General features: G+C 41.2%; 1 protein-coding gene across 2 annotated transcripts in view; it reads right to left on the bottom strand.

Moving 5' to 3' along the window:
* Window positions 1-1026: 1026 nt before the first annotated feature.
* The window catches only part of LOC124258029 (multidrug resistance-associated protein 1-like), a 35816-nt gene continuing 10729 nt past the window's right edge, over window positions 1027-26113 (bottom strand). Inside the window, exons 9-22 of one of the 2 annotated variants that reach the window (XM_046692104.1) lie at window positions 25414-25581; window positions 24291-24474; window positions 22907-22970; window positions 22016-22169; window positions 19318-19564; window positions 17264-17574; window positions 14285-14484; window positions 13745-13871; window positions 12310-12411; window positions 11071-11217; window positions 6474-6632; window positions 3989-4155; window positions 2632-2826; window positions 1027-2037 (exon numbers count right to left, since the gene is read on the bottom strand). In XM_046692104.1, coding sequence (XP_046548060.1) covers window positions 1914-2037; window positions 2632-2826; window positions 3989-4155; window positions 6474-6632; window positions 11071-11217; window positions 12310-12411; window positions 13745-13871; window positions 14285-14484; window positions 17264-17574; window positions 19318-19564; window positions 22016-22169; window positions 22907-22970; window positions 24291-24474; window positions 25414-25581 — 2349 coding nt within the window. In that variant the 3' untranslated portion in view covers window positions 1027-1913. Of the gene's footprint in view, window positions 2038-2631; window positions 2827-3988; window positions 4156-6473; window positions 6633-11070; window positions 11218-12309; window positions 12412-13744; window positions 13872-14284; window positions 14485-17263; window positions 17575-19317; window positions 19565-22015; window positions 22170-22906; window positions 22971-24290; window positions 24475-25413; window positions 25582-26113 lie in introns of those variants that run through there. The other variant, XR_006893484.1, reaches the window with a different exon arrangement.

Below are 26113 nucleotides of genomic sequence, written 5' to 3'. Positions count from 1 at the left end.
CAGTGTGACCACCAGTACAGAAATGTGACCCTTAGTACGGCAGTCTCTCTCTCTCTCTCTCTCTCTCTCTCTCTCTCTCTCTCTCTCTCTCTCACACACACACACACACACACACACACACACAGAGAGATAGTAGTGTGACCTCTAATACGGCAGTTTGACTTCCCAGTATGGCAGTGTGACTCCACAGTACGGCAGTGTAACCCCCGTACAGTAGTGTGACTCCCCAGTATGGCAGTGTGACACATCCCCCCACTCCCTAACCCCAGTACGGTAGTGTGACCGTCAGTACCGCAGTTTGACCCCCTCCCCTCAGTACGGTAGTGTGACGCCCCAGTATCTGACTGTAGCACCCCAATAAGGCAGTGTGATCTCCTGTACGGTAGTGTGACTTCCCCAGTACAGCAGTTTGCCCCCCTTCCCTCAGCATGGTAGTGTGATCGCCAGTACGGCAGTGTGACCCCGCTGTACGGAAGTGTGACTCCCCAGTACGGTAGTGTGACAAGCCCCCCACAACTCAGTGTTACCCCTCCAGTGTGACTGATCCACCAGAAGGACAGCCTGATCCACCTGCAGGGCTTTCTTTGGTACCACCGGAATGAAGTCTTATCCACAAGAATGGTAGTTTGATTCTCACAATAGTTATGAACAAGTCCTGCGATTCTTATTTTGTCTCTGGCGCTTTATTTTAGTTTTTTGTATAACATTCCTGCTATGCTCTAAGTTGTCGACCGCCTCCGTGGTGTAGTGGCTAGAGCGTCCGCCCGTAGAGCGGAAGGTCGCGGGTTCAATCCCCGACCGTGTCATACCAAAAGACTTTTAAATATGGTACTTGTTGGTCCCTGCTTGGCGCTCGGCATTAATGGGTACAACAAGGACTGGTCGGCTCAGAGTCAGTATAATGTGTCTGAGTGGGGTATTCATGCTTCACTGCGGCATGGTATCTCAGTGAGCTAGCACTATAAAACCAGCTTAAGTCTGGGCTAGTACAAGCAGCCACACATACACATACACATACACGCGCATGCACGTCGTCATATGTGCGAAATATTCTCAAGCACGACGTTAAAGCCAATTTCACCTCACCTCTAAGTTGTCCAGTTCTATTTTTAACAAAAACACATCATTCATAAACAATCACAATTAGGAGAGTGGGTCACAGAAGCACCGAGTCCTTGTGGAATATTATCTGGCATGCACTATCCGGCCGGGTAATCAGGCTCGCAAACTTGGTTGACATATGTCATCGTATCCCAATTGCATTGATCGATACTCACTGGATTGTCTGGTCCAGACTCGAAATGTACAGACCGCCGCAATATAGCTGGAATATTGCTGAGTGTGGCGTTAAACGACAAACAAACCAAACAAACCGATGGGTTGACATTGATGAGAAAACTACAACAACGCTATATATACTCAACAAGAAAAGTTAAGGTCCACTACAATAATATACAACCTTGCCGAACTCCAAATTGACTCACAAAAGTATCTGATAATTCATTATCTTGCCTCACACATAAATGTCGTTTTCTGATTGGCTGAGCGCTCTTATATTATTTTCAATGTGCCCCGCTTACAAGCGAGTAACATTTTTTATATACCCCGCCGGGAATGCCGAACTCATTTGGTACTTAGTAGTAGTAATTCTTTATCTCGAATAACATTGAATCACGTATGATGTACGGAAATTACCGATGTTTTGCGAATGCAACTTGATCGAAGAAATAACTCTAACATTATTTTTCTTGTCTTCGAGAACAGTGAACAACTTATAATATTAAAGTAGTTCATATCATGATCCATTTAATACTTACATATTGAATATATGTCAATGTCAACCAATCGGTTTGTTTTTGTTTGGTTTTGCTGAGTATGTTTCGTTTCCAAGATGTCTTCATTGCATGATGTCATCAGCAAGGGCCACCTGCCGTAAGTCCAGCATCCACAGCCATTTGATAGAACCTCCCCTTCTCTTCAAGGAGTCGTTTTGGGCAGCCCAGCTCCTCCACAGTACCCTGATCCAAGACAAGGATCCTGAAATGAGGCAGTATTATCCTAATTCCTTGGGTGCAGTGATTAGCGGGTTTACTCGGATTCAGCCACTTTCAGTATTTTTTTTTTACCTTAAGCAAAAGTTAAATTAGGGGTGTTACGATCACCTCTGCGCTAAGATCGCTCCGTGGAACGGAGCTTACGAACGTCGAAGGTTATGCTGCATGTACTCGTTCACTACTATAGTTTTACGTAGTTTTTAGAAATATTCCAGTAATATCAAGGTGGGGTACATACGCTGGGATAAATATTCGGATAAACTGATCATAATTCCTATGGTTCTTGTCGTGCGATATAAAATTTTAAATTGGATAGGTTTTATCGTGTATCGAGTTATTCATATATGTGGTGTGGAAGGTCTGCGTCTGCAGCCCATGCCAACGGGATCGGGTGACCAGACACGCTGACTTGGTTGACACATGTCATCATGTTCCAGTTGCGTAGATCGATGCTCGTGCTGTTGAACACAGGATTGTCTAGTGCAGACTCGATTATTTGCAGACCGCTGTCATATAGCTGGAATATTGTTGAGTGCGGCGTTAAACAACAAACAAACTTCGGCCGGATTAGTCTAACCTGTCGTAGTCCATGACCGTGTTGAGTCGGTGGGCGATGGTCAGCACCGTGCAGTCCTTGAACTCTGACCTGATTGTCTGCTGTATCAGGTCATCCGTTGCCATGTCAACAGCTGCTGTAGCCTCGTCAAGAACCAACACTTTTGCCTTTCGCAAAAGTGTTCTCGCCAGGCAGAGTAACTGTCTCTGACCAACGCTGAAAGTAAACCAATGAAGTGTTCAAATCTTTGAAGGGCATTTCGAAGTGGAATGCATAAGAAAAGCAAGATTCTTGGATGTCAACTTCTTTATGGTGAATATCATCATGTGATGGAGGAGCAAGCATACACTCTGAAACGTCGCTTTATTCACAATAAAGAAGTTGACATCCATAAATCTTGCTTTTCTTTTCCAATGAAGTGTGTGCAGGGACTTACGAAACAGGAGATAAATCATCAGATACCACCATGTCAACAATTGTGGAGGCCACTACTGCACATAACCACACTTATTGTGAACCCGACATCTAGCCAGCCTCGTTATTCGCCTAAACTGCATAACCTACAACCTGAAAAGGAGGTTGTTTGGTTTACGTTAAGTTACTTCCGGTTTACACGGGCCTTTACATTTCATTGGAATCATTAATAGTTGCCTACTTTGGAGAAATCCTTTACAAACACATCATATCCCAACAGAAGTACTAAACAGGCAGATTTACTTTGAGACCTTGACCGTCACCTAAAATGACCATGTGACCTTGACCGAAAATGAAAGGCTGCCTTTTTTGTTTATTTGTCAGTTGCTCACGCCAGACTCAGTATTATTCCAGCTCTGTAAATAATCGACTCTAGACTGTCCCGTGATTAATGTCATGAGCATCAATTTATTCAAAAGTGTTACGACGAATGTCAGGCATGAACCAAGTCAGCCAGAATAACCACTCGTTCAATCCTTCCTTCCAACAAGCATGGGTTGTTGAACACAAATTCTAACCGGGTTTTTCACGGGTGAATTGTCATGAATGATGAACTAGACGCAGGTATAAAAAAAAGAAATATTTCATGAGATATAATACAGACAAACCCCAAGGGATTGACAACGGTACAAGAATCCGTAACGAAACGGAGCACTCACGAAATAAAGAAGTTGTTATCCATAAACCTTGTCTATATTGCACTTCCCAGCTTCTAAACTGCCACTCAAAGAAATTTCATAAGATATGTACGAAATGTATCAGCACCGAGTAATCCTACGATATCAGCCTTACGCCACAGCACGCATCCTCGTGTGTTTGGAATTGATTCCAGTGAGTTAGAGCACCAAAGTCAGAATGAATATTATCTTTGAACAGCTAATTTAGTTGTTACCCCTTTTCCTACCTGAAGCTGCTTCCACCTTCTCCACAGTCAGTCTGCAACTTCTCAGGGAGGGAAGCAACAAAATGTCGGAGATGGGTGTGGTCAAGAGCTGTCCATATAATAGAATCTGTGTACAGTCCCTTGGGGTCGAGGTTCATTCTCAGTGATCCACTAAACAACACAGGGTCCTGATATATGTAACATAGAACATGAGAGCCAAAGAATACCCAGTCTTGACTATCCTCAGATAAAAGTTCCGTTTGGTGCACATGGCTGTGGAAATGATATGAATTGATCACTTAAAATCAGTGATGACACCAGGTGTTCGGGAAATTAATGATGATTAACAAACATCTGAGATGTAACGATAAGAAAAAACTAACACCGGTAACTGTTGTACTGCCAAACAGATAGCCATTACTATAACCATTATTGATGGAAATTATACTCTCCCAAAAAAGAAACGCATCATGAAAATAGCAAATTCATGTAGCAATGAATTAAAACGTGATTCATTTTACAAAAGGTTTTGCTCTGTTTATGAGTCCTATGGTGTTTATGTTTTGAAACATCACAACAAAAACACACCATCCGTAAAATAGCCGTATTTAACAGCATGATTTTCAATTTCGGCGTGTAGTGTCACAGAATACACAATTCACATGCAATGCACGCGAAAGTTGGGGATCAGATAGTCTCAATGATGGGTATAAAAGGTTAATCGCTGTCTATCGATTTTTCACTGTATGTGGAATATTGTTGACGAACGCAAAATGCCACGTCTAAGTGAAGCCAACCGTCATATCGCCATTGGTTTGCTTGAAGCTGGCCAGTCTCAACGTGCAGTTGCCCGACGCATGAATGTTCACCAAAGCACCATTTCACGGCTCTGGGAGAGATATCGCCGGCAGAATGCGGTAGCAGATGCCCCTCGTAGTGGGCGACCTCGAGCGACCACTGCGGCGCAGGATCGCTACATCCGGGTACATCACCTGCGTCATCGAACAGCTACGGCGACCAGTACCGCTCGACAAATACCCGGATTGAGGAGGCTTTCTGCACAGACAGTCAGGAACAGGTTGAGAGAGGCTGGTTTACGTGCCAGAAGACCTTATTTTGGCCCCTGTGCGGGTGTACAGACGTCGACGTGAACGTTTCGCCGACGCTTGCGTTCCCCAGGTGGACAGATTCGGCCGGGTGATTTGTTTTGATGTGAGGAGCGATCACCTGCCGTAGGAGAAGTGATTTGGTGATGATCCAGGGCAACCTGACAGCTCAACGGTACTGTTACGAAATCCTACGCCCACACCTTCTTCCAATCATTGATCGCCAGAGGGAGTTGTTTCAACAGGACGATGCCAGGCCCAACACAGCACGTCACACTAGAGACTTCCTCCAGAACCACAACATCAATTTGCTCCCCTGGCCCTCAAGATCACCGGACTTAAACCCGATCGAACATCTGTGGGATGCCCTGGACAGACGGGTGCGACGCCGTAACCCTCAGCCCCAGACACTTCAGCAACTCGCACAGGCACTCCATGCTGAGTGGGCTGCGATTGGGCAACACGAGATTCTGAGACTTATTCGTTCGATGCCGAGGCGATGCCGTGCAGTTCTGGATGCCCACGGTGGTCACACGAGGTATTGACTTCAGCGCCACCACACGTCTCCATGTGACACTCAAACTGACTTTCCTCGAGTTGGTGCCAAAGACGGATAAGTCTGCATTCCCAGTGTGCAATTTCGCTATATTTCATTGACTCATAAAGCCTACAAGATGTTTCAAAATAAACATAAAACTACAGTTGAAATTCCTATATGCGTTTCCTTTTTGGGAGAGTATATGTCCAATGTGGGCTTTTAGTGAAGGTGTGACTCAAAGACTATTCCCTATGATTAAATTGACCATTAACTCTGTTGTCACGGTTTTCCTGTGTTCGATTCTGTATGAGAAAATTTGTGAAGATTAAAGGTTAACAACTAGTATAGGTGAAGTATAATACCAAGTATATGCTTCACAAATGTGCCATCTTCTGAAACTCTTCTACTGATTATGTTTAAGTGTGTGAACCATGCTCATTCAGCCACACCTCCCATTGGTAGTTTGTCGCCAATACTTCTGAAGTGTCTCTCTACCACTTCAATCTGTCTCACTTCGTTTGGTGGTTGTTTCACGCCGCACTCAGCAATATTCAAGCTATGGTGGGGGTCTGCAAATATTCGAGTCTGGACCAGATAATCCAATGAACACCAGCGTGGGCATCGTTCTACGTACGCAATTGGGATATGATGACATGTGTCAACCAAGTCAGGGAGTCTGGCCACCCGATCCCGTTAGTAGCGTCTTATTAGAAGCGTGGATTGCTAAAGAGCAATTCTAACCCGGATCTTCACGGGTACACTTTGGTACAATGTTGGTGTCAATTTGAATTTAGTAACAGGGGGAATTGTGTAAATATACCTTTCCCTTGGAGTCGCTGAATAAATGCATAATTGAACTTACTTGTGGTATGATAGCAAGTTTCTCCCTCAAATCATGGAGTCCGATGTCTGATATATCAATCCCGTCAATTAGAATTGACCCCTCTGCTGCCTCAACTAGTCGGAAAAGGGAGAGCATCAGAGATGATTTCCCAGCACCTGTCCTCCCTACAACACCAACCTGTAATTATAAAAATAGTGAGTGAGTTTAGTTTTACGCTGCTTTTAGCAATATTGCAGCAATATCATGGCGACACAATAATTAACTTTACACATTGTACTCACGTGGAATTATGAAATTAAATACAGGAAGTACACAGAAATATCTCAACACCATTGACCATGAACAGTAAACATGAAAACGAAATACCTTTCATGAACTTCACGAAAAGGTCGTTGCCATTGAATGGCTTTTCCAGGGACTGCAATCAGGTTCCCGATCCACGAAGCGTTCGTAACGCTACGACATGTCGTAACTCTATAGTTTACCATAGGCTTGCGAATGTCGAAGCTCTACGAAGTCTTTGTTCGGGATGATGCAGCATATATATTCATATGTATTTGCTAAGCACAAAATATTTGACAGAAGCATGGCTATGTCGTCCAAGCCAGGGGCGGTCATGTAACTTCATTGTCGTAAATACCTGAGTGAGTGTGGTTTTACGCAATATTCAAGCAATATCACGACGGGGGGCACCAGAAATAGGATTCACACATTGTACCTATGGGGGGAATCGAACCCGGGTCTTCGGCGTGACGCGCCAACGTTTTAACCACTGGGCTACCCCCACCGCCCATGTGAATAAAGGGAATACAATTTTGTGATACAGTATTGACCGTACGTTATACAAAGCAATCTTATACATCTGTCACAGCTTGACTGCAACAAAGGCAGGTGTTTATGAAATTCGTGATAATTTATTACGTATAATCAATACTATATATTTTTTTATGAGTCTAAGTCGTGCGTTTTCCTGAACAAATTAAAATATCTACATCTTTCTTTGTAAAGCTTTCTGCATTCTGCGTCATAGCATGAATTTTCATGTTTTCTGCTAATGTAGTGGATTTGTTTCATGTCGCCAGCAGCTGTGCAAAGAGCTTCAGTTATCGAATCAAAACTTTTATCTGTATCTGTAAACGCTGAATCCAGAGACTTGCTAAGTAATTCTTGTACACTGTCTGATAGAATACTTTGTCTAAATTTATAAAGTTTGTTATGCGTTGAGATGTTGAGGTTAGAAGTATGGTTTTGCGAGCAAGTGCTGGGAGTCTGGGGCTTATATATATTGGTGTCTATGAGTTGAGTGATTAAGGGGTTTGTTTTGGTTGATGTCCAGAAATTAAGGGTTGCCTGATCTCGTCTTAGTCCAAAGGGGATTTCGCCAGTTAGTGCTTGTAATGAGATAGGAGAGGTTCCTTGCTGTGTGAGTGATTGTTTTTAGGGTTATGTATTGTATTGTATTGTATTGTATTGTATTTAGTTTAGTTTATTATTTAGTGAGTCGTTTAGAGTGTTGTAGCTTACGCAGCCACAATCTTTTGGGACCAAATTAGTGATGTGTATAATGATAACAGGATGCAAGGTATTTGTACAATATGTTAATGCATTAATGCTTTCCAATCCTCCAGATAAGCTGCATATTTGCATAAAATACGTAAACTACATATATAAACAAACATAACTCAGTTAACGTTGAGTTTCTTCCGTACAAATACGCTTAAGGAAATTAAATAATCGTATAAGAGCATTGTGTGTAATAACTTAATGTAGCTGTTTCAGCTTGCGATATATTTTGTTTCGGATTAAATACAGAACAGAAATCATGTATTCAAGATGTCCACTGCTTTGAATAATGTGAAACATCTCGTTTATTGTCATTTAGTCGGTTTAAACATCCAGTAGACTGGAAGAAGAGTAAAAATATAACTGAACACCCAATGGGAAACACGTGAGTAAGGGATTAATGGTTGTTTGGTTGTCACTAAACATTCAACAACATTGGTCTAAGGAACTGATAACCTGTTGAAGGGAAGTGATGAAGCTGTTGACCTACATAAAACAATGTGAACCAAGTATTTCTCAAAGTGTTAACATTTGTGATCATCTTTACTTTGGAGGCTGTTTGGGTTCAGAACACCGACGTACGTTTGCTTACAGATGAAGTCTTTAAAGAGACCACCTGCACATCATCAGTAAGTATAATCTTTGTCATTATTATATGGGTATTTATATAGCGATATAGTCCATCCAATCTACATGCATGCTCAAAGCGCTTTGTTTCCCTCGATCATTGGATGTCCATCTCATCGCATTTTCAATCTCAACTCCCTGTGGAGTATACAGTTCTTGCAGCCACTAGGCGCGCCAAGCTTTCCCATCCTAACGAGGTAATTATTCACAGCTGGGTGGACTGGCACAGTACTTAATCCAAGTTTACTGCACGTTGCTGTACGCGCAACTAGGTGTTTGCACGTATTCACCATCTGGTCATTTACGAACGGTTTGTGGGTTTTAAAGTGCACAGGGTTGTGTACTGTACTCTAGCGGTTGTGACAACACTGAAAGAGTCTACACACAAAGCTGACTCCAAGGTTTTTACACCCGGTCACAGGTGAGCTCGATCCCGGCACCTTAAACTTAATCTTAGTCTTTTACCCAAGGAGCCCTTCTTCAAGTTCTCCTGCCCAATTTTCTGCATCACTTCTACCACCTTTCTCTCACGCACTATTAATTATGACTCATTCAATAATCTTCGTTCGAGTTTCGAAATTTCGGGTTAGCGTTTGAGTGAGTGTCACGTCACATCTTAGGCTACATACAATAAATTTCTTGTTTCTCGTCACTTATTTTTTTTTTTTAAATGGGTAGGTTGGGCAAATTTTATGCTTTAATATTTTTTTCTGATTTTCTATACAATGTTAGTCGAAAACTTGGAATGTTTGAAGATGAGACGGATTTTTTAAGTCTGCCGGCTTTACACACGCAAATTTACCAAAGCAAAAAATAAAATAAAAAACTAGGGTCGGCCAAACGTTAGGGTCGGGCGGTAATGAGAAACAACAAATTATTTTTATGTGGCCTTAGTGAAACAAACTACTGACCGATAGCATGAACAATGATGTTGATTCTAGCAAAAGCACAAATAGGTTCACTCTTCATTCTGTCAATGACAATAGATCACGGCATTTTTAAATCTCTCATTATTTCAGAAATAATACTCGATCGCTACTGGTCAAACTGGTAGAGGTGTATTGTTTAGAATTGGTCGAGTGCAATAAGTATTGCCATTATGAAATATATCGTTATTTGAGAATATATTCCATTATAATTGGTTAGATTGAGGTTGAAAATAAGTAAGTACCACTGACTAAAAACATGCCACATCGCAAGTTTAGGCCTGTAGCCGCCTTTCCAACAGGGTGCCGTTTAACAGTACAATAATGTTGACTTGCAAACAAAAGTGTCCAATCGCTATGTATACAGGTACTTATTAATTTGCAATTTTATAGCAATACGCGGCAATAAACACTTTTCCCGCAGTAAATATACGAGTTACACTGCAATACCATAGTTAGTTTGTTGATTTGTTGTCTAACGCCGCCCCCAGCAATATTTCAGCTACATGGCGGGGGTCTGTAAAAGCATGAATATCGATCTAGCGCAGCGTCACTAAATATCATATTATATCCGTCAAAATATTGCTCCGTTAACACGACATACTTCAGCTAAAGCGTTCCATCTTCCGAATCAGAATTATTCATCACAAACTATGGTTTCATGTCTGTTTCCGGAAATCTTTCGGCATGGTTTACGAATGAGCACAAACACAAGCAACACATTAACATTAAGTGCAGTCATTAAAACACAGCCCAAAGGAATATAAACTTATCGAATACCTTCCTCCAACTGATATTCAGCTTCAGTGAGTTTTGATGATTACGGATAACTATCTTTCTTCTGTTTAATGGCTTAGGGACACAATATTCAGCGATGTAAAACTAGGGTGTATTTATGCGAATGCTTTTCACAAGGCATCAAATAAATCTCCACTAGTACCCTGGATGTAACTGTATTACCTCCCTTTGCTGGCTTTTTATCCAATGAGGTGTCTACGCTGGGAAGTTGAGCGTATCAATCACAAGGCTTCTATCATAACTCCCTTTTGCTTCTTCGGTAAACAGGAATGTTAAGAGGTAGAAGGAGTTCTTGCATATATTGTTTTAAGGTTTCAGACCTGTCAATTTGTCTGTATGATTTTATCCTTAAATCTGAGTCGCACAGCCATCAAACCTTTGTGGCTGCGGCCGCCATCTTTTTTGACACCGGGAAGCTTGGTTGTATCGGGTTAGCTACTATGAGAAGGCGGAACCAGCAAAGAAAGGTAACACAATTTTTGGGCCGAGCCGTAGATGCATCCAGGTTACTGGTGGAGATTTATCGGAACGTGTACCCTTGAGATTATCGAGGATATTCACAAGGATATAATTATCCTTCTTCTTCCAATTCCCACATAGAGTAGAATTTCGTGTTTAACACGAGTGTGGGTTTTCATATGTATCCTCGAGTGAGACGAATGTTCTTGACGAGTAATTGTAAAACACAATGTCATGCTTACCTTTTCTCCTCCATGAACAGTGAAAGTGATGTCCCGCAATACCAAGTCAAGACCTTCTCGGTATCGTAAACTATAGTTCTTGAATGTTAGACTCCCTGTGTGAGGCCAAATTGGTAGCAACCGACCCGTGTTCTTCCTTCTGGCAGCCTGAAACCAATATGCGATCATGTCTTTAACAAACAGTACTGTTATGTATTGTACTGGGGATTACACTTTCTCGAAGTCAGGCGCCTAACCCGCCCAGCCACCGCGGCTTCCACTTTATACTATAGGCTGAGTGAGTTAGGCGGCTGACTTTGTGTTCTGGCGATTATGTGCCTGACTCTGAGGGTGTGGTTTCGAATTCCGGATGGGACTCAACCCAACAAAAGGCACCTAATCGTCAGAACACAAACTCAGCCGCCTAACCCGCTCAGCCATCGCGGTTTCCACTATTTACTATTGGCCGAGTGGGTTAGGCGGCTGACTTTGTGTTCTGGCGATTAGGTGCCTTTTGTTGGGCACATCCAAAATATAACATTATGTTACATTTGACCATCTTCCAAATGGCATTCTGTATTCAGTACTGTAACTAATCGAGTTTTGTATCTGTGTCCTACTATACTAAATATCATGCAACTATCTTCCAAGATGGACGCCACCTCGCCCAAATATCTCCTATCGATAACTTCGCACATAATTTCGCTCGCCCGATGATAATTTGATTGGAATCGGGCTCAAAACGAAGCTATGGCGGATAATCCTGAGGTCATTCTAAAACAATTATGGAGACATAACATAGGCGGATCCAGGAGGGGTGGGGTCCCCCCCCCCCTTTTGTCCAGAAAGTTTGTTATATGACCATTGAAACTCGGGTGGAAATGAAGTGTGCACCCCACCCCTTTTCTCAATAGTGTGCACCCCCCTTTCTCAAAAAGCTGTATCCGCCCCTGCATAATACCCTAGATGATGGTGAATACCTATTATTGCGTTGCAAATAAAGGGCTGCTGAAAAGGATGAATGAAAAAGCATGCATTCATTGACGTTCGTTTTAGCAGGGATATATTATGGTATGGAAAGGGTTTTGTCGCTTCTAATTCAACCGCAGAGTGATCACCAACTTAAGGCGATCTTGCATGTTGGAAACGTTACTGGATCTAATCGGTCTCTAAAGATACCTCCGTTCTCCTGCACAATGAAACCAACTAATTGACACGAGCAAGCACACTTTACATACTTATATAAATGTAGACAATTACCTCATTTGGGCTGTTAGTGTATTCGTCTATTTTTTTCATAGAAATGAGGCTGGTTTCAACTTGTCCCTGTAAAATCACAAACCACATCATGCAGCCATTTATCTGAAACAGCAAAATGAATAAATTATAAGTGAGTCCATGACAATTAATTGGCATACTATTTTCCGTCCATGCTTCCATAAAACAAAAGAAGAATTAGGGAGTGGGGCTTACCTTGTAACATCGTGCTTCAATAAACCAAAAACAAATTAGGCTACATCCACTAGCGGATTACCCCCTTCTGACTGGCTGATAATAGAGTGGGCGTGGCTTACGTTGTAATATCGGGCTTTCATAAACCGAAAACAAATTAGGTTACACCCATTAGCGGACTACTGTCTCCTGACTGGCTGATAAAAGAGTGGGTGGGGTTTACGTTGTAATATCAGGCTTTCATAAACCGAAAAGAAATTAGGCTACACCCCACTAGCGGACTACTGTCTCCTGACTGGCTGATAATAGAATGGGCGTGGCTTACGTTGTAATATCAGGCTTTCATAAACCGAAAAGAAATTAGGCTACACCCCACTAGCAGACAACTGTCTCCTGACTTGCTGATAATAGAGTGGGCGTGGCTTACGTTGTAATATCGGGCTATCACAAAACCGGAAAAAAATTAGGCTACACCCCACTAGCGGATTACTACCTTCTGACTGGTTCATAATAGAATGGGCGTGGCTTACGTTGTAATATCGTACTATATACGTCATAACATTCAACTCTAGGCGTTTGAAGCATTATACCTGAGCTCAATCAGGGTATATATGTGCTTATATCACGATATTGGTATCAAGCTGGATGGGATGTGTTATAGGAATGTGGTTGGAGTGAGTGAGTGAGTGTGGTTTTACGCCGCTTTTAGCAATATTCCAGCAATATCTCGGCTGGGAACACCAGAAATGTGCAGGGGGAATCGAACCCGGGTTTTCAGGCGAGGTGAGGTGAAATTGTGTTTAACGTCGTGCTTGAGAATATTCCGCTCATATGACGACGTGCATGCTTGTGTATGTGGATGTGCGGCTGCTTGTACTAGCCCAGACTTAAGCTGGTTTTATAGTGCTAGCCCACTGAGATACCATGCCGCAGTGAAGCATGAATACCCCAATCAGACACATTATACTGACTCCGAGCCGACCAGTCCTTGTTGTACCCATTAATGTCGAGCGCCAGGCAGGGACCAACAAGTACCACATTTTAATGTCTTTTGGTATGACGCGGCCGGGGATCGAACCCGCGACCTTCCGCTATCCGGGCGGACGCTTTAACCACTACACCACGGAGGCGGTATCCGGGCCTTCAGCCCCTCTTGTGGTTGAAAGTGTGGAATGCAATACTGATAGAAGCGGCGTAAAACTTTCGAATGAGCTGTAGTTGTGTTGTCCTTTGGTGACATTACCTCCATAGAAAATGATATCCCTAGCCCAAGTAGGGCACCAGACATGGCACCTCTGAAGACAGTACTGAGCAGTGACGACATCGCACAAGCAACGTTACCCACACCAAGCATGTGTACACCAAGCCACCTGCAAAACCAATGCAAGATTTAGTTCAATCTTTCTTTCATTCATTCATTCATTCATCGTATCAGGTATATTTTGGCCAACCAATGCAAGAGGTAGTGCATCCATCCATCAAACGCACCAACCCATCCATCTGTTCACCCACTAATCCATCCACCAATCCGCCCGTCCGTCCATCCATCCAAATTCCGTCCGTCCGCCCACTCACCCATCCATCCATCCATCCACCAATCCGCCCGTCCGTCCATAAATCCATCCACCCACACTCACACCCATCCGTCCGTTAACAACTTTGGTGAAAGCAACGAGCATGGGAATGTTGTAGATACGCCTAGAAACAGGTCCGTGCTGAATCATCAGAATTCGAACCAACATAAGATAAGGTATAAGGTGTATAAGAAAGGTATTACAAATACCTGCGTGACAGCAAACTATAAAATCCCATCCTGTTCCAGTTGTCAGTCACGTCCTCGAACTTTTCAGAAAATCTTCCTTGAGCTTTGTAGGCTCTCACAATTTCAGCCCCTACTACGGATTCGGTGAAGTGGCTCTCGATTGGCGACCGCAGCTTCGACTCTAACATCCTCACTTGACAGCTTGTCTTGGTGTAACGTTTCTGCAGAGACACAGATAAACGGATTGACAAAGCTTCAGCCTTCGTTTGTCACATATGTTAGTGGATCAGTACTTTGTTGATCATTTATGTTCCAGATTCTCACATTTTCGTTATTTTCGTTTCAATTGTCACTGGCGGCGGAGTAGCCTAGTGGTTTAAGCGTTACCTCGTTAAGGATAAGGACGGTTCGATTCCTAAATTGGGTATAACGGCCGAAGCCCGTTTCTGATGCCTCCCGAAGTGAGCGCAAACTCATTATCAAGTTATGACTTGAGCTGATGTGCACACGTGGTGTACCTTTAAGATCATGAGAGGTTAGGACAGAGGTTTGGTGGAAATTGTAATTACACTAGATGGTACTGAAGATGGTTAACAAGTTCCCCATTCACTACGGTGATAGTCAGTGAGTGAGTTTAGTTTTAAGGCGCACTCAGCAATATTTCAGCTATATAGCGGTAGTTTTTATAATCGAGTTTGGACCAAACAATCCAGTGATCAACAGCACGAGCATCGCAATTGGGATGCGATGACATGTGTCAGCCAAGTCAGCGAGCCTGATCACCCGATCCCGTTAGTCGCCTCTAACGACAAGCATGGGTTACTGAAGATCAATTCTAACCCGGATCTTCACGGGTTCACTTCGGTTATATATTTAACGCACAGAGGAAAACACATCTTTACATTAAGTATTAAAGTGAGTTTCCGCAGTATAAAAACGTTCGTCGAATATATAAAGAATGGTGCCTGCAACTGAACCGCCAAGTTGCAACCATGTCTGTGGTCTCATGGTTACCGTGCTTAACATCTTACAATGGTGGTATTATACCTTCGACTCACATCATCCGTAAATAACCAGATATAGTGATTAACATGTTACGTGTATACCTGTTGTTACATCTTTTCAGATTAGCTTGTACTGTATCAGTAACACCATACAGGTTGGCTAACATGTCCCTCTCTACTGTGGTAGTAAAGCCCTATATACGGTTAACAGGTTCATATATGCCGTGGTAGTAATACCCTATATATGGTTAACAGGTTCACATATACAGTGGTAGTAATACCCTATATACTGTCAACAGGTTCACATATACAGTGGTAGTAATACCCTATTTATGGTTAACAGGTTCATATATGCCGTGGTAGTAATACCCTGTATACGGTTAACAGGTTCATATATACAGTGGTAGTAAAACCCTATATATGGTTAACAGGTTCATATATGCCGTGGTAGTAATACCCTATTTATGGTTAACAGGTTCACAAATACAGTGGTAGTAAAACCCTATATATGGTTAACAGGTTCACATATGCCGTGGTAGTAATACCCTATATACGGTTAACAGGTTCATACATACCGTGGTAGTAATACCCTATATACGGTCAACAGGTTCACATATACAGTGGTAGTAAAACCCTATATATGGTTAACAGGTTCATGTATGCCGTGGTAGTAATACCTTATATACGGTCAACAGGTTCACATATACAGTGGTAGTAAAACCCTATATACGGTTAACAGGTTCATATATGCCGTGGTATCAATACCCTATATACGGTCAACAGGTTCATACATACTGTGGTAGTAATACCCTATATACGGTCAACAGGTTCACATATACAGTGGTAGTAAAACCCTATATATGGTTAACAGGTTCATATATACCGTGGTAGTAATACCATATATACGGTTAACAGGTTCATATATACCGTGGTAGTAAAACCAGAACTACAGGATGGTTAACAGATCCCCATCTACTGTGGTAGTAATACCATATATACGGTTAACAGGTTCATACATACTGTGGTAGTAATACCAGAACTACAGGATGGTTAACAGATCCCCATCTACTGTGGTAGTAATACCCTATATACGGTTAACAGGTTCATACATACTGTGGTAGTAAAACCAGAACTACAGGATGGTTAACAGATCCCCATCTACTGTGGTAGTAATACCATATACTAGTATACGGTTAACAGGTTCATACATACTGTGGTAGTAATACCAGAACTACATATATATGGTTAACAGGTCCAAATTCTGTGGTAGTAATACCATATATACGGTTAACAGGTTCATATATACCGTGGTAGTAAAACCAGAACTACAGGATGGTTAACAGATCCCCATCTACTGTGGTAGTAATACCATATATACGGTTAACAGGTTCATACATACTGTGGTAGTAATACCAGAACTACAGGATGGTTAACAGATCCCCATCTACTGTGGTAGTAATACCCTATATACGGTTAACAGGTTCATACATACTGTGGTAGTAAAACCAGAACTACAGGATGGTTAACAGATCCCCATCTACTGTGGTAGTAATACCATATACTAGTATACGGTTAACAGGTTCATACATACTGTGGTAGTAATACCAGAACTACAGGATGGTTAACAGATCCCCATCTTCTGTGGTAGTAATATCCTATATACGGTTAACAGGTTCATATATACTGTGGTAGTAAAACCAGAACTACAGGATGGTTAACAGATCCCCATCTTCTGTGGTAGTAATACCATATATACGGTTAACAGGTTCATATATACCGTGGTAGTAAAACCAGAACTACAGGATGGTTAACAGATCCCCATCTACTGTGGTAGTAATATCCTATATATGGCTAACATGTTCCTAATATGTTGTGACAGTTATACCTAGTTATGGCTGACAGGTCACCGTATGCTCTGGTAGTAACACACTATAGAATGGTTAACAGTTTCCTATATACTGTGGGAGTATTACCCTACTTATAGTTGGCAAGTTACCTGTACGTCGTAATAGTAATACGCCAGAGGAATCAGCAGCACAAGGACGTGTGGCGTGCTGTATACAACAGCAAACATGGCAATAGTTATATTCATCGCCGAGTCGAACCAAAACTCCAGTCTAAAGGGTAATTCTCCATCTATAATCTCTATGTCTCGAGAGAAGCGATTGGTTATCCTTCCTATTGGCGTTGTTTCAAAGAATTCCATTGGTGAAGTAAGAATACTTGTCAGTAGTCTGTGATGTAAGTCTCGAGATGCCCTCACAACTCCAAACGCCATTAGTAAAGCATATGTCAGGAGGCATAGAGCTGGAAACAAATAAAAACATGGAAAAATGGTTTACGTTTTCGCAAATATTCGTTACAGGTGAGCCGAGGTGAAATTGGGCTTGAGAATATTTCGCTCATATGACGACGTGCATGAATGTATATGTATATGTGCGGCTGCTTGTACTAGCCCAGACTTAAGCTGGTTTTATAGTGCTAGCCCAATGAGATACCATGCCGCAGTGAAGCATGAATACCCCACTCAGACACATTATACTGACTCCGAGTCGACCAGTCCTTGCTGTACCCATAAATACCGAGCGCCAGGCAGGGACCAACAAGTACCATATTTTAAGGTCTTTTGGTATGACGCGGTTGGGGATCGAACCCGCGACCTTCCGCTCTCCGGGCGGACGCTCTAACCACTACACCACGGAGGCGGTCAGATGTTCGTTACAAGTATGTATCATCAAAACAAGTACTTACTCCGACATAATGCTCGAATGGACAACACAAGGACAAAAATTATACTACAAAATATTGATTTTTTTACAATCTTGTTTGATTTTCCTAAAATCCTCTGAAATAATAATTGTCGACACAGGGTTAAAAATACACCAAAAAAGACTACCCACGGACGTATTTTTAACAATGCAGAAACCAATAGAAGGCCCGGTTAGAATCTAGGTTAGAATGATCCCCGAGCATTCTATCGTGGTACTATAACATATTGAGTCTAAAAGAACGGATTCTGTTTTAGTACAGATCCTTAATGCTCACGGAAATGTTTCGTCGCTTTTATCTATTATGAATCACTATCAAATAGTGGTGATACCAAATACGAAACTGAATGAGATCTAGTATGTTTGTCATTTATTTTGGATATTTTTATATATATTTTTAGCGCCATTATCGACCTACAGTCAGTGGACATTAGTATTCGTCACTGTGCATAAGTTCCATAGACTTACATGTTAATTTGGTGCAGCTAGAAACATTGTCTTGAATTTACTTTTCGTTTGATCTTGTTCATATTTTCCACATGTGTCATGAATCATATCTGCTGCAAAGACATAATTTCCGTTATATTTCCATTCATTATTTCAAGAATGACCACACTTTGAATGATGCGTGTCATGGTTATGACAATTTTTAACATGGCGGTCTATGGAGAAAGAATACACAATGGTGTATATATGTTGCTCATGTAACTGCAATGCGGAAAATACTTAAAGGAACATTACATGGAATGTATCTGTGACCAAGATGATTTCCTAACAACCTGCAAAACTGACAACCAAGTAACAAAACTGAATTAATGAAAATTACTACAGCTACACTACAATAACATGCAAGTCGATGAGAATTGTGCAAACTGACGAATACGTCTGTCCCATGACTGTACATGCCCAAGGCGCATAGTACTTAAACGGCGTGGGCGTCGTTAAACCAGTTTTGAACTAGTTACTTGTCTGGCTGTCTCAGACTCCATATGTACCGCTCGGATCCGTAACGAGATCGGTGGTTAGGTTCGCTGACTTTGTGACACACGTCATCGTATCCCAGTTGCGTAGATCTATGCTCATGCTGTTAATCACTGGGTTAGCTATAATAGCTGGAATATTACTTGAGTGTGGTGTTAAAAACAAAGCAACCAATGTACAGATCGCAGTCACATAATTAGATTACTACATGCCTATACTGCAACGAAAAAATAATAACAAAGGATTTTGAAATGATTTTTAAAATGTATGTTAACAAAATGAAAATATTAACAATACTCACACATGATCAGTCCGAGCCAGCTGTAAACTGCAAGGTATTTCATGTTGGTCCTCCATATGTCCTCCCGCGATACATTTCCATGGTCCTCTGTGCTGACCTTCTTCAGCAAAGGGTCCTCGGTCCAATTAGCGAGCCAGATGTTGGCCCCCATAAACAAGATATAGTAGAGCGCAAAGGCAACAGCCAGTAGAAACATATACCGCTGCCCGAAGGCTTTCATATAGTCCAAAAGCAGGTTCCATTTTTCCTGTATGTGTAAATAAAATAAAACAAAATATACAGTAATCAGAAGAAAGAAAAGCATAAATACTACACTACATTTGAAAATGTCTTCCTCCTATTTCGACCCGTGAAGATCCGGGGTAGAATAGGTTTTCAGCAACCCATGCTTGCCAAAAAAGGCGACTATGCTTGTAAGAGGCGACTAACGGGGTCGGGTGGCCAGGCTCGCTGACTTGCGCAGATCGATGCTCATGCTGTTGATCACTGGATTATTTACAGACCATATAGCTGAAATATTGCTGAGTGCGGCGTAAAACTAAACTCACTTTACTCCTTACTTACTTTCGAGATACTGCCGTGAAGGTATCGCGAACGTTCCACGAAAGCTGCTCGAAAGTGGCACGAGTAAGCCGCGAAAGTGGCGCAAAGATACTCGAGAATGCGGAGCGAAAATGGCGGGATAATGACGCAATACGTGGCGCGACAATACATATTGAGTCTAAAGAACGGATTCTGTTTTAGTACAGATCCTTAATGCTCACGGAAATGTTTCGTCGCTTTTATCTATTATGAATCACTATCAAATAGTGGTGATACCAAATACGAAACTGAATGAGATCTAGTATGTTTGTCATTTATTTTGGATATTTTTTATATATATTTTTAGCGCCATTATCGACCTACAGTCAGTGGACATTAGTATTCGTCACTGTGCATAAGTTCCATAGACTTACATGTTAATTTGGTGCAGCTAGAAACATTGTCTTGAATTTACTTTTCGTTTGATCTTGTTCATATTTTCCACATGTGTCATGAATCATATCTGCTGCAAAGACATAATTTCCGTTATATTTTCCATTCATTATTTCAAGAATGACCACACTTTGAATGATGCGTGTCATGGTTATGACAATTTTTAACATGGCGGTCTATGGAGAAAGAATACACAATGGTGTATATATGTTGCTCATGTAACTGCAATGCGGAAAATACTTAAAGGAACATTACATGGAATGTATCTGTGACCAAGATGATTTCCTAACAACCTGCAAAACTGACAACCAAGTAACAAAAACTGAATTAATGAAAATTACTACAGCTACACTACAATAACATGCAAGTCGATGAGAATTGTGCAAACTGACGAATACGTCTGTCCCATGACTGTACATGCCCAAGGCGCATAGTACTTAAACGGCGTGGGCGTCGTTAAACCAGTTTTGAACTAGTTACTTGTCTGGCTGTCTCAGACTCCATATGTACCGCTCGGATCCGTAACGAGATCGGTGGTTAGGTTCGCTGACTTTTGTGACACACGTCATCGTATCCCAGTTGCGTAGATCTATGCTCATGCTGTTAATCACTGGGTTAGCTAGTTATTTACAAATCGCCGTCTAATAGCTGGAATATTACTTGAGTGTGGTGTTAAAAAACAAAGCAACCAATGTACAGATCGCAGTCACATAATTAGATTACTACATGCCTATACTGCAACGAAAAATAATAACAAAGGATTTTGAAATGATTTTAAAATGTATGTTAACAAAATGAAAATATTAACAATACTCACACATGATCAGTCCGAGCCAGCTGTAAACTGCAAGGTATTTCATGTTGGTCCTCCATATGTCCTCCCGCGATACATTTCCATGGTCCTCTGTGCTGACCTTCTTCAGCAAAGGGTCCTCGGTCCAATTAGCGAGCCAGATGTTGGCCCCCATAAACAAAACATAGTAGAGCGCAAAGGCAACAGCCAGTAGAAACATATCCCGCTGCCCGAAAGCTTTCATATAGTCCAAAAGCAGGTTCCATTTTTCCTGTATGTGTAAATAAAATAAAACAAAATATACAGTAATCAGAAGAAAGAAAAGCATAAATACTACACTACATTTGAAAATGTCTTCCTCCTATTTCGACCCGTGAAGATCCGGGGTAGAATAGGTTTTCAGCAACCCATGCTTGCCAAAAAAAGGCGACTATGCTTGTAAGAGGCGACTAACGGGGTCGGGTGGCCAGGCTCGCTGACTTGCGCAGATCGATGCTCATGCTGTTGATCACTGGATTATTTACAGACCATATAGCTGAAATATTGCTGAGTGCGGCGTAAAACTAAACTCACTTACTCCTTACTTACTTTCGAGATACTGCCGTGAAGGTATCGCGAACGTTCCACGAAAGCTGCTCGAAAGTGGCACGAGTAAGCCGCGAAAGTGGCGCAAAGATACTGAGAATGCGGAGCGAAAATGGCGGGATAATGACGCAATACGTGGCGCGACAATATTGTCAATATAAGCTTAAGTAACTTATTAAATGTAATGTAGGTAACATGATCGCTCTATTGACACACGTGGTGCATGGAGTTCACAGACAAGGTCATCACCTAGGCAATGCTTGGAAGATCTGTTTCACTTATCCCTAACATTTGGATTTAATTCCTTATACATAAGATTTATTGTATTGTGTAATCGTTTCATACCTTCCCGCTAATGTCTGTCGTCTCCTCCACATCAATGAAAGCACCAGTAGCACTATGAGTCTCCTCTGAGATAGACAAGTTTCTGGAAGACTGTCTGGACGTCCTCGATGTCTGGCGTTCGTATCCAGCTGGAGGCATGGGCGACTGCCCCTCACTGAAAGTACATGGTTGCAGTAGTTATCTCAAATAAAATTACAGCAAATTTAAATGATGTATGTATAAAGTGCAATACAGCCATAACATAATTTTATAAAACATGAATTCGATATCAAAACATAATTGCTAAAATTAATGAGATCGCGAAGCAGGAAGCGGACAGCAGTTCAACAGTCTGCACTAATTTGCCTGGGTCTGGTCTTGGGGCATTTTGAATCTCTTTAGGAAGACAGTCCGACTGTATTGATGAAATATGTAATGTGTCGAATATCAGAAACTTGCATTTGGGCATGATGTGATTCTCTTTTAAGCCTCCATTATTATGCAATACACTCCAACCCATGACCACACGCAACCTCCAGTAAAGCAGCACCTTATATAATGAGTGATATGTATGTATGTATGTATGTATGTATGTATGTGTGTGTGTATGTATGTATGTATGTATGTATGTATGTATGTATGTATGTATGTATGTATGTATGTATGTATGTATGTATGTATGTATGTATGTATGTATGTATGTATGTATGTATGTATGTATGTATGTATGTATGTATGTATGTATGTATGTATGTATGTATTTATGTATGTATAAATGACTAGGAATGTCAAGAATACTCCTTAAGAGCAATATACATAAAACCACATGTATGTGAACATGGGTAAGCAGACCATCATCATATAACACAGTGATGTGACTGACCAGTAAGTATATCAAAAGGCATAACGAACCTTTCCAACCTCTTCAGTGTACTCTTCAAATCGTTTGATAAATCATCATGGTCATTTTGCAGATCTGTCAAAGAAGAACATTCAGTTCTTGCATAAAATATACTCTGTTGTCTACGTATTAGGACGTTTAAATGAACCAAATCTTGTTCTATTAACAGAACATTCAGGTTCCACTACAGTGCAATATTTCAAAATGGGTATAAACTTGACTTGTGTCACATATGCGCTGTGCACATATTATCAATTTTCAATTAATCCGAGTCTTGCTCTAGTTGCAGAAAATTCAGTTTTCAGAGCAGTGCACTGATCTTGAACTGGATATAAAACTGACTTCATCAAACATACGTTGTGTACGTTAGGACGTTTCCATGAAGCTCTTGCTCTGGTTGCAGAACATTCAGTATGTTTTTAGTGCAGTGCACTGTCCTAAAATTGGACATAACCCTGACTTTGTCAAATACACGGTGTGTACGTTAGGGCGTTTCAATGACCAGATTCTTTATCTAATGGCAGAACATTTAATCATCACTACAGTGCCATATTTCAAAATGGATATAACCATTGCATGCTGTGATGTTCAACGAATCCGAGTCTGATTCCAATGGCACACTTTCAATCTCTGGTTCGTGTTGTGCAGGTAGCAAATAGTTTTCTCTTTCCGTAAAAGTTGCGCTAACAACAGGTATACATTCTCTGATGGTGTTCGTAGACCTAAGAATTCTTAACTTTGATCGTAGCCAATGTGTTAAGAATGGGCTTAAGAAGTTCGTAGGGCTACGAACGTTTCGAGAATAGTTAGGCAGATGTGTAAACTGAGGGGAAAAAGGAAGCATACTGTGATCGTTTTTCATGTTAATGGAATTTGAAAGATATGTTAGTAAATTTGATAATCATCACTTGTGGCTGTTTTCGTTTGACAAAAATATATCTGTGGTATGACTGTGCTAGGAAATGAATTTTTGTTATGTTCGATAGGTAAATTTGTGCCCCCAAAAACCTTTCTATTGATTTTGAAACGAGTTATAAGAAACACGTTAGCAGTTGGGTGCTATGACCTCCTTGAACACTCTTATACATATGTTTAAACATTTTAAGTTAGGATTTTAATTTAGATTTTATTTTTGAAAAATATAAACATGTAGGAGTATTATATGAGTGCTGCCTATGCGCCATTTTCTTTCATTTTGGGATACAAACATAGTAAAAAATATTTTGACCAACCCATTATAAGTTTGTGTCTGTGGATACACATTTGCTTTTACCCAGGTAGACATGTTAAGTATATCCGTTAATATCAAAATCTGAGCGTTACATATCAGCCATTGCAGTCTTTCAAGGACATAAAATTATATTTTTGAACACTTTGTTTCTTATGACACTGTACCTCCAATATCCTCTCTATTGTCCTCGTACTCTGCGAGGTACGACTTGAGAACCTGGGTAAACGCCCCTTCACTTTTAAGAAGATCACTGAAGGACCCCGTCTGTGCCACCGTGCCCTCCGCAAGGACGATGATGTTTTCAACGTCAGGTAGATATCTGATGTTGTGCGTTACCAAGATTCGTGTCTGTGTAAACAACAAGTTATGAATCTAACTTATGAAGCTATTAAATTACACACTTTAAATGTATGTTTTCAAACGGTGTAAAAGACAGCACATTTCAAGTAGGTGCAAGGTCACACATGTCACACATGTCCCCGCGGGACTTACAGGCCATATTAAATTTGATGCATACCTTCCTTTTAGTCAGTCTAAGTAAACTTAGGCTCAGTATTATTCGTAACACTGTTATAATGAGTCGAACAAACCCAAGTAGAAGGTCGCGTCAGCTAACCTTTTGGACTGACCAATCAGAACACAGCTTACCAAATCGCGAAAGTTAACATTCCTACATACCGTTTGAACCTTTACTTAACAAAACTCGAACGATTCCGAATGCTATTTTCCGCCCGATCGCTTCCGAGTGATACACATGGAGGACGCAATGTGTAAACTGTCGCTGAAAATAGCGTTTTTGTCAATATTTTAGGATGTCATCTTGCGGAAGTATAAGCTAATAGTAACCATGTCATTAGAAACCCCTAAGCGTATATACTGCAGGTCAAATATCTGTGTTTTATGCGGATTTTCGTTTGTTGATACATCAGTGTCACCGACCAGGGAAGAAAAAATCCTAAAAACGTTTTGTAAGTCCCGCTGAACCCAAACAAGTAGTCGTTTGTCTGATTAGTTAGTCGTTTGTCTGATTAGTTAAATCCGTCCGGCCGTCTCGTGTTTGATTGGACGGTCATAGATCGCTCAAAGGTTAGCTGACGCGACCTTCTAGGGTTTGTTAGACTCAGTATAGCAGTGTAACGAATAATACTGACCTTAAGTTTACTTAGACTGTCAATATATGGTAGGGATAACTGTTTTTGTTATATTATTTTCGGTTCGGTGGTGTTTCATGCCAGTAGCCATCATTAGGATAAATATGATCATAACAGGGTCTTCCATAGAACCAACCTTGTCCTTTAACATGCCGTTGGAGCCGATGACTTTGTCAAAAATGTGTCTTCCCACTTGGCTGTCCACGGCACTGAGAGGGTCGTCCAGGAGGTATATGTCTGCGTCATTGTAGACAGCTCTAGCTAACGACACCCTCTGCTTCTGTCCTCCACTCAAGTTGATTCCCTAATGTCGAGATAGGACATACGTGGTCTTATTTGCCTATGTATTTTGCTGAAATCAGCGGTATGGCAGTTACTACATTTAGACTGGGAATGAAGAGCAAACTGGACGTTTCTACAACAGAGAGACCAACCCAGCGTTGGATAGAATCTTCCAGTAAGTATACTTCCCATCAGAAGTTTAGACTCACTAATGTAGATATAGCCACTAACTTCAGGCAAGTGTTCTAAACTAAATTTTGCTAACTATTCCATACTGTTTACAGGTACTGTTTACACATGAACTGATGTATTGTAAAGTCAACCAAGTTGGGAAATTAAACAAATTTGTAACGTTGAAAATATTAAGGTCATGAGTTCAATAAATGATAAAAATCAGTGAAAATTTGCGAATTCTTAGCAACACTTTACACCAAAACGCAGCTGTTCACATGAACAATATTTGCACATGCTTTTCAGCAATCTGAAGCATGATCCTCGTGCAATTCATCTGCATACGGTTTGCAGTTGGTTTCCCCAAGTTAGTAAAAAAATCA

The sequence above is a fragment of the Haliotis rubra genome, unplaced genomic scaffold, assembly GCF_003918875.1.
Source record: "Haliotis rubra isolate DU_JTF1 unplaced genomic scaffold, ASM391887v1 Scf68, whole genome shotgun sequence".
Lineage (NCBI taxonomy): Eukaryota > Metazoa > Mollusca > Gastropoda > Lepetellida > Haliotidae > Haliotis > Haliotis rubra.
The sequence above is the reverse complement of the archived record's forward strand: the minus strand, read 5'-3'. Positions and strand labels throughout refer to the sequence as shown.